Genomic DNA, 8,665 nt, shown 5'->3' on the forward strand with positions numbered 1-8,665 from the left:
CTCTGCTGAGGGTTTTTGGCAACACCATGGGGCTGTTTCCAGCTTTTCCCTGGACAAAAGAGGTATTTAAAGCCTGGCGTGTCCCCTCTGCATGGGGACAGGGTGCAATGGGCCACAGGGAGCTCACCCCAGGCCCTGGAGCAGCAATTGCTGCTTTATCACCAGAAGTGCACACTCAGCTCTTGCTGGAGGCTGAACGCAGCAGAAACGCTCCTTATCAGCATGATTTCCACCCCAGCCCACAAAAATGCTCCCCAGCATGCGCCTGCCCTAGCACAACGCTTTATGGCCTCGGGGAGGCTGGTCCTGGTGCAGGCGTGGGGGACACACGTGAGCTAGGCTGGCTGCATGGGGCAGCCCGAGCGGGACCGTCTGTTTCCCCCAGCCTCCGTGCTGGGTGGCTCGGTGGGGCCAGAGGCAGATGGGAAGGGGATGGAGATGTGGTTTCCACCGTAGGATCTCCTAGGCTCCATCCCCCAGGCTGGGACCAGCACCAGCAGCCCGAGGATGCGCTGTGACATTGCAAGGCCCTGAAAATGCAGCGTGCCGAAGGCAGGCGTTGGCTCAGGGCCCCTAAATGATGCCCATGCCTTGCGAGGGTCAGAAATAAATGCAAAACCCCGATAGTCAGCCCCTGGGGAGCCCCTGGCCACAGTGCAGGAGATGTGCCCAGTGCCAGGCACGTGGCCAGGAGCATCATGGGGCAAGAAGTAAAAGCCTGGCCAGAAATCATCCCTCCTCCTTCATCCCTCATCCTTTGTCCTTCATCCTTCATCCCTCCTTCATCTCTCACCCTTCATCCTTCATTCCTCATCCTTCATCCCTCCATCCCCCCTTCCTCACCAGCCAGAGCTGGGCACCGATACGGGGTGAGCGAAGAGGCCAACGTGTTCCCTCTGCACCCATCAGCCCAATAAAACATTGCAAAGTCCATTATTTCCCCTTTTTTCCCCTCCTTTAATAATGGAAAACAATCCCAGCCCTGAGGCGAGGGAGCGTGACTGCTCCGGGAGCATTAATCATCCGCTGTGAGCCTGGTGTGGGTTATCGTGGCTGTTTATCCAAGCTGCTATTAAAAAAATCGCCATAAACGCACCTTCAGCCTCTTCTGAAAGAGATTAAGTGTTTGCAGTGGCTGCACTGATCGTATCACCTGCCCAGCTCAGCAAACTTGTGCTCCCAGCGAGGAGGAGGACAGGGCAGCTTAATTGCTGCCAGGAGGAGAACCAGGGTCTTTTCCAGCCTGGCTGCTCCAATCCCGGGCCCAGGAAGGAGCCGGGTTCCTGCGGGAGCTTCGTCCCAGATGGGAATGACCCATTTTTCAGCCTTCACAGGACCCCAGGGAACTGGGGACCAACCCCCCCGACATGACCCAGTGGGACAATTTGTGCTTAATCCTGAGCCACCCTGCAGCCTCTCCCTTGGCAGCCATGAAGCCTTCCATTTTTATCTCATATTTAGTGAAAAAAAGTTAATTTTGCCCCAGGTTTGGGGTTTTGTGGGGAACCGCAGCAGCTGGGGTTGTTTCAGGCAGCAGCTCAGCTCCTCCAAGGCAGCTGGGCTCTTGAATTGCAATCCTCCGGAGAGGCATCTTGCAAATTAGCATTTCTTAGCGATAAAAACTTGATTTAGGAAGGAAAAAAAACCACCCAAACCAAAAGAGGTTAGATCAGCAAAATGGTAATTTGATAATCTCTGGCAGAGGGAGGGGAAGCCAGAGGGAAGGGCAGGAAATGCTGGTTTTACCGTGAATTATCAGTTGATGATGCTCCTCTTGATCCGCGGGTGCTTGGCAGCCCAGGACAAACCCGGAACGGGTGCTGGGCTTGGCTGATAGCCGGGGAGCTGGAGCAGCATCCGCTGAGCCGCTTCAACTCACTGATCCGCAGGAAGCTGTGGCAGCCCTGAGCATCCCTGAGTAGCCGCAAGCATCCCCGAGCAGCCCCGAACATCCCTGAGCCCCGCGGGTCCATGCCACGACAGCCAGCACTGGCCCTGCTACCTGACCGGCACGTCACTGCCCCGGCAGCACGGGGAGGATTTCATTATTGCCAGCTCGGGGAAAGCTCAGGCAGATTTAATAAAGCCATTATGCCTCTGGCAGTGTCTTTAATTAAAGAGCTGGTTACAAATGGCTCGCTGTTCCCCAGTAAGAGGAAGGTGCTGGCCAGCGTGGAAGGGGCTCGTTTGTCCCTGGATCTGCTGCCACTAGCTCCCCTTGCACGTGGCAGCGGGCGCAGGGACCCCTCAGCAAACACTGCCATGTGCCACCCTTGGGTTTGTCCCTGTGTGGATGGGACAAGCAACCGTGTCCATTTCATCACGTAGGGTTGAGGGCTGCTTTCTCTTTTTGGCTGCTGAGAGTGAGATGGTTTGGCTGGGTGCAGTTATAAACGTTCATAAAGCTGTTTCGTACTGTGTTACAACAGTGCTGTTCTCAGCAGAGGGCAAAGCTTTTTGTCTTGCCAAGTATCCTAAAGGATGAACCCCCAAATCTCATCCCCTCTGAGGCTTTTCCGAGGGTCTCAGCTGGACCGTGGTGGGGGAAATCCTCCCTCCGCTCTGTCCAGACACCCGCCTGGCCCTTTCCAGCCAGGGCATAGCCCAATGGCTCAAGGTTTGCAGTTTATGGTGGCTTTTATGGCTTAGCTGATTAACTCTGGTAAACCATTGCCCAACAACTGCCACGGTGATAAAGCCTGACTGCAGGCTAGGAGGTGGCAGCGGCTCCTATGGCAGTGCCGTACGCAGCCTCCTGCTGCAGTGGGGCTGGTCCCTGTGGGCGAAGGCTCGGGGCAGTGGCCCTGGGACTCTGCCCTGGGCTGCAGCGGGGCTCGGACTTTGCTCTTGGTGTGACAGGTCTCCACCAGGCCACGGGGACTTGGTTCTGCTGAATCACGCTGTGGTGGTGGGGGGGGTTTGTCCAGCTGCTGGGGTTTGTGCCCCATGGCACAAATCCCCGGTGGGGGGGAGAAGGTGATGGGGATGTTGGGGGGGAACCTCAGGAGGGTCTTTGGGGTGCCTTTGCTCAGGAGGGTCTGAGCAGGTGAGAGCAGCCCCGTGTGCCCAAGGGGAAGGGCCGGGGGAACAACCCTGCGCCCAGGCAGAGGTGGTTACACCTGATCTTCTGCACCAGGGGAGCACCGGATCCCACCAGCCACTCCAGGTCCCGGGGTGCTCCGGCTCCCATGGGTGGTCCAGGGCCAAGGGTGCTCCAGACCCCACCAGCTGCTCCAGGTGCGAGGATGCGCTGGCTGCCAGGGGTGATCTGGCTCGGAGGGTGCTCCGGGTCCCTTTGCGGATCCAGACCCAAGGATGCTGCCGATCTCACCTGGTCCGTACCTGGTGACTCTGGGTCCCACGGGTGATCCAGGGCCCAGGATGCTCCGAATCCTCCCGGCCGGTCGGTCCCTCCCCAGGGCGCTGCGCACCGCGGGCTCCGGGTGACACCTAGTGGCACCGTGTGACACACACAGAGACACACAGACACACGCAGAGGCAGACACACCGGCACACCGACACACAGACACACCCCGGTGCGCCAGTGCGCAGCGCTGCATCCCCCGGGGACGCTGCCCACAGCCGGGCCAGGAGGAGCCGGGAGGGGGGGTCCCCCCCATCTCCCCCGTCCCCCCCATCTCCCCCGTCTCCCCCATCTCCCCCGTCCCCCCCATCTCCCCCATCTCCCCCGTCCCCCCCATCTCCCCCGTCTCCCCCGTCTCCCCGTCCCCCATCTCCCCGTCTCCCCCATCTCCCCCGTCCCCCCATCTCCCCCATCTCCCCCGTCTCCCCCATCTCCCCGTCCCCCCATCTCCCCCGTCTCCCCCGTCCCCCCCATCTCCCCCGTCTCCCCATCTCCCCTCTCCGGGCTCTCACCGCTCGGGGCCATCTCATGGCGGGGCGCAGGATGCGGCCGGCGGTGCCTGAGGGGCTCCCGGCGGGGGGGGGAGCAGGCGGAGGTGGGGGGGCCCTGGGGACATGTCACCCCACTGCCATCCTCTGACCCATAAGCCCGGCCAAGGGCCCTGCAGGGGTCTTGGTGCCCGGCGTACCACCCCCATGCTGCTGATGGGGTTCAGGGGATGAGCGGGAGTCAATTAAGCCCCAGATCCACACAAGGCCCTCATTAGCGCTGCCCACATTAATACAAATTAACCGGTGACAAATCCGGTGCCCCCTGGATGCGGGACAAGGAACCCAGGGGCTGATCCAGCGAGGCTGTGGGGTCCCTGGCCTGGTTTGGGGCTGGGGGTCTCGGGGTGCAGGGGCTCAGGTGGGTGTGGGCAGGGCCTGGCACAGCTGGGGGGGGTCACAGATGCTGCCAGCGCCTTGGGGACCGTCCCCACAATACACAGACACCCCCCACCCCCCCCCGTGGTGTCGCCCCACCAGGTTTGCAGCCCCCTTTCCCCCTCCCCAGTGTGCAACAGCACCCTCCCTCTGCAGCCATGCTGGGGGGTGCAGCCCCCCCTCGCTTTGCCATCGCTCCGTTGCCTTGCCAACGCGGTGGCCTTGTCCCTCGCTCAGATGCTGTCACCGCTGGGCCTGGCACAGGCGGCACCACCCGGCACCCACAGGTAGGGTTGGGGGGCATGGGGGGGCAGTGGGGGGGTGGGGGTGTAGGGGAGTGGGGGGAGGTGGGGTGTGCGGGTGTCCGCCTCCAACCTCCCCCAATACATCACTCGGGCCCCCCAGCTCTGAGCTGGCGTGAGCCCCCTCCCCTGCATGAGCCAATACATCAAGAGCAGAGACACCCCCCGAGACCCCTCCAGGGATTCTGGGGGGGTCCCAGCCAGAGGCCATGGTGAGGGGCTGCTGGGATGCATAAGATGCACACACCATCCCCCCCCCGCCGCTTGGGGAAGGTTTAACCGGAGAACCCCCCCTCCAAAAGCAGGGAGCACCGGCTTTGCCCTGGGAGGGAGGGACTGGGGCTGCGCCTGGGGGCTGCTGAGGGTGCAGGGGGGCAGAGATGTGGTTGTGGGGGGACAGGCAGGTCCCCACCACGGGACGGCTTTGAGAAGGGGCCCGGCTGCCTCTGGCTCTCCCCGTGCCTGGCGGTGGCTGGGAGCCGGGGACGGGACAGTTTTAGGGATAACGGGCAACTCGCAGCGCCTGTTTCCAACAGGCACCTGCCCATGTCCCGCTGCCAGTTCCCGTGGTCGGGGGGGTTGCTCCCTGTCCCTCTGTCCCCAGCGCCGTTGGGGACCGGGTTGGCCCCCTGTGCGAGTGCCAGCAGGGCCAGGTGTTTGCATCTGGCGGGAGGACGCGGAGGGCGGGATGGGGCCGTGTGGGTACCCATCTGGGATCCATGCCCCATTGGAGCCGGCAGCCCCACGGCAGTGGTGAGGGTTTGGGGGGGCTGTTGCGATGCAGGGAGGAGACGGGGCCTCTCGCTGCCCCCCCACCCTGGCCTGGTCCCCGTGCCTGTCTCCGCAGAGCAGCCCATGGCCCCGGGCAGCGAGGCCGGGCGCGGGCAGGCGGCCTTTGCAGTGCAATCTAATGGGATAAACCAATTCCCTTAACCCACTTATCCGGCTGATCCAATAAAGGTGGCTGGGAATAAAGTGTGTGCGTGGTCTTAATGCATCGGCTCCCCCCCGCCGTGCCCCCCAGCCCTGGCAGCACCGCAGGTCTGTCTGCAGCGGCCGGCCTGGTGCTCCTCCCCAGAGGCAGCCGCAGCGGGGCCAGGACAGAGGTGGGACGTTGGCCCCTGGGGCTGGGACTCGCTGGCCCTGGCTGACAGGGAAGCAGGAGAGGTGGCCGTGCCCGTGGTGGTGGCGGTGGCAGCGGCGGCTCTGATCCCCGGGCCAGTGGGGAGCATTGGGAGATAACCCAGCACGAAGCACGACGCAGGTGCAGGTGGGTTGTGGGGGCCATGGGGCAGCTCTCTGATGTGGCTGCAATGCGGCTGGGTAACATGGGTGTCCGTCCCCCCCCAGCCCGTGTCCCCACGGGCCATCGCGTTTGTCATGGGGGGGGTCCTGAGCAGCCTTGCTCGTCCCTGCGCTGCCTTCCTCTAGCAGGGTTTGGGGGGGTTGTTGTGGGGCTCTGGGGGTGTGTGAGGTGGGGAGGGGGCAAGGGTGGGACACGGCATTGGGACGGAGGGATGGGGATGGAGGGATGGGGATGGAGGGATGGTGTGGTTGGAGGGATGGGGCAGGGGGAATGGGGCAGGGAGGATGTGGGCAGGAGCAGGCAAGTAGCAGCAGGAGGGCAAGAGACAGGAGCGCAGGGCCCGGTGTGCTGTGGCGGCCGGGAGCCACCTCCGGGCGTGGGTGACGCAGCGGCACCAGGAAGCGTCCGGCTCCGTGGCAGGTGAGGGCGGAGCGGCAGCACCGAACGCTGCCCGCAGCGGGACCCCGCACTGGGGCTGGCCAGCCGGGACCCCCACTGCCCCGCGGGGCCACCCGTGGCTTCGCTGCCCCCTCCTCTCTGTCCCCGCAGGCCGACATGGATGGGGCTCCGCCGCCTGCCAGCCCTGCTGGGCTCTCGGCGTACGTGGCCGTGTCGCAACTGCTGGGCCTGACGCTGCTGGCCACCATGGGCGCCTGGCTGGGCCGCTACCGGGGCGGTGTGGCCTGGCACAGCCCCCTCCAGTTCAACGTCCACCCCCTCTGCATGGTGCTGGGCATGGTGTTCCTCCAAGGTGACGGTGAGCGGGGCCGTGGGACAAGCGGTCCTGGCCCGGCTGCAGCCTTCAAAGCCCCTGGAGCTGCAGCTGGGCAGGGAGCGAAGGGGACAAAATGATGACAAATGAGACCGGGAAGATGCTCCAGGACCCCCCCCCCCCCGACTTGTGTGCAGCACCCCTGGTAGATGCGGGGTGCCGGGGATGTGGAGGACCCCCATGGGTGCTCATCTGCCCTCTCTCCGGCAGCTCTCCTGGTCTACCGGGTCTTCAGGCATGAAGCCAAGCGCTCTACCAAGGCGCTGCACGCGCTGCTCCACGGCCTGGCGCTGGTCATCGCCCTCGTTGGTGAGCGCCGGGGACGGGATGGGCGCATGGGGCTGGATCCGGCCCTGGCGGTAACGGGCTCCTCTCCGCAGGCATCGTCGCTGTCTTCGAGTCCCACCGGACCAAGGGCATCCGCGACATGTACAGCCTGCACAGCTGGTGTGGGATGGCCGCCTTCGTGCTCTACCTCCTGCAGGTGAGGGCTGGGGAGCCCCTGGGGGGGGAAGGAACCCCGCAGCACCCCATAACATCCCCGCGCCCCCGCAGTGGCTCCTGGGCTGCGGTTTCTTCCTGCTCCCCGGTGCCTCCTTCTCGCTGCGCAGCCGGTACAAACCCCAGCACGTCTTCTTCGGCATCGCCCTCTTTGCCCTCTCCATTGCCGCTTGCTTGCTGGGCATCACTGAGATGCTCCTCTTCAACATCAGGTGGGTGACCAAGCTGCGGGGGGTGGTAGCCCCCCCGATGCCCCTGACCCCCAGCAAAGGGCTGCTCCAGCCCCGTGGGGCAGAGTCTAGCCCCTGCTCAGGCCATGGCTCTGTGGCTATTAAATATCCCCCCGAGGCCTTTAGTTCTGCTGCTGCTGAGTCACTTCCCACATGATGTTTAACAAGGGCCGCATCCTGCGACAGCTTTCTTTGGGAATGGGAATAAAATAGCCACCGTCGCCCCTCTGCAGCCAGGTGTTTTCAGAACTCCCCTGGGACACTCATGTCCCCAGGGCCTCTGCCCTCACAGCTGGAGGACAGAGCGATTGCCCATGGCCCCAGCTGGACATTGGGGTCCCCCCCAGCCCCAGCACCGTGGGGACAGGGCTATGGGGCACCCCAGGAGCTATTGCCCTCCGGCTGGGGGAGCACATCTGGCAGGGGAGGTGCTGGGCTGCTCTGCTGTCACCAAGAGTGTCCCTCCCCAAAGGGCAGCACCCGGGCACTCACCTCTTGCCCTGATCTGGGGGAAAGGGACCTTTCCTGGGGTGCGTGCCCGGAGGATGAGGATGAGGAGGGGTTCCCAGACAGGGTAGGGACAGGCCACCCATACCTCAAGGCTTGAGCATCCCCCTCCGCCCCCCGCAGTGACTCCTACAGCCACTTTGTGCCCGAGGGTGTCCTGGCCAACACCCTGGGGGTGCTGCTGGTGGCCTTCGGGCTGGTGGTGGGCTACGTGCTGACACGGGATGACTGGAAGCGCCCGCCACTGGCCGAGGAGCTGGCCCTCTCCATGGACTTCAAGACCCTGACGGAGGGCGAGAGCCCGGGTGGCGGCAGTCAGTGACGTCCCCAGCTCCTTGGTCCCCGGCACGGGCACCTCGTGGTGTCTGTGGGATGTTCCTGTGTACCCTGTCCTCGGTGTCCTGGGGCTCTGCCCGGCTCAGGGTGATGAGGACAGCTGGGGAAGGACATGCTTGTTGGTGTAACGCTGCCCGTTGGGTTCAGCCTCGCTTGGCCTTACTCCTCCTCAGCTCTGCCCCGCGCAGCCCCCGGTGACCCCCCGAGCCCGCCCGCAGCCCTGTGGGGACGGCAGTGCCACAGGCAGGGGCAGGGGCTGGCAGCGGCACTGGGGCACGAAGGACGGGGGTCCCCAAGCTCTGCCCTGCTCTGGGGACCTGGGGGTGGGAGCCCAGATTTCTCCGCTGTGAGCGGCTGAAGCCCAAAGCCTGTTCTCGGTGCTGATGGGCAGAGGGTACGTTTGCCATCACCGAGGTTTCCC

General features: G+C 64.1%; 1 protein-coding gene across 1 annotated transcript; it reads left to right on the top strand.

Moving 5' to 3' along the window:
* Positions 1 to 6,450: 6,450 nt before the first annotated feature.
* CYB561 (cytochrome b561) lies at positions 6,451 to 8,230 on the top strand. The gene is made up of 5 exons (XM_072886234.1): positions 6,451 to 6,655; positions 6,881 to 6,979; positions 7,051 to 7,154; positions 7,226 to 7,383; positions 8,032 to 8,230. The coding sequence occupies exons 1-5, from the start codon at positions 6,454 to 6,456 to the stop codon at positions 8,228 to 8,230; spliced, it is 762 nt and encodes a 253-aa protein (XP_072742335.1). The 5' UTR covers positions 6,451 to 6,453.
* Positions 8,231 to 8,665: the final 435 nt, after the last annotated feature.

Source organism: Ciconia boyciana, chromosome 22 (assembly GCF_034638445.1).
Source record: "Ciconia boyciana chromosome 22, ASM3463844v1, whole genome shotgun sequence".
NCBI lineage: Eukaryota > Metazoa > Chordata > Aves > Ciconiiformes > Ciconiidae > Ciconia > Ciconia boyciana.

Excerpts from the sequence above, each read along its gene's own strand:
- CYB561 (XM_072886234.1), top strand. The coding sequence starts at position 6,454 with ATGGATGGGGCTCCGCCGCCTGCCAGCCCTGCTGGGCTCTCGGCGTAC. Across the intron at positions 6,980-7,050 it reads GCTGGTCATCGCCCTCGTTG|GCATCGTCGCTGTCTTCGAG; the intron begins GTGAGCGCCGGG and ends TCCTCTCCGCAG. Across the intron at positions 7,384-8,031 it reads ATGCTCCTCTTCAACATCAG|TGACTCCTACAGCCACTTTG; the intron begins GTGGGTGACCAA and ends CGCCCCCCGCAG.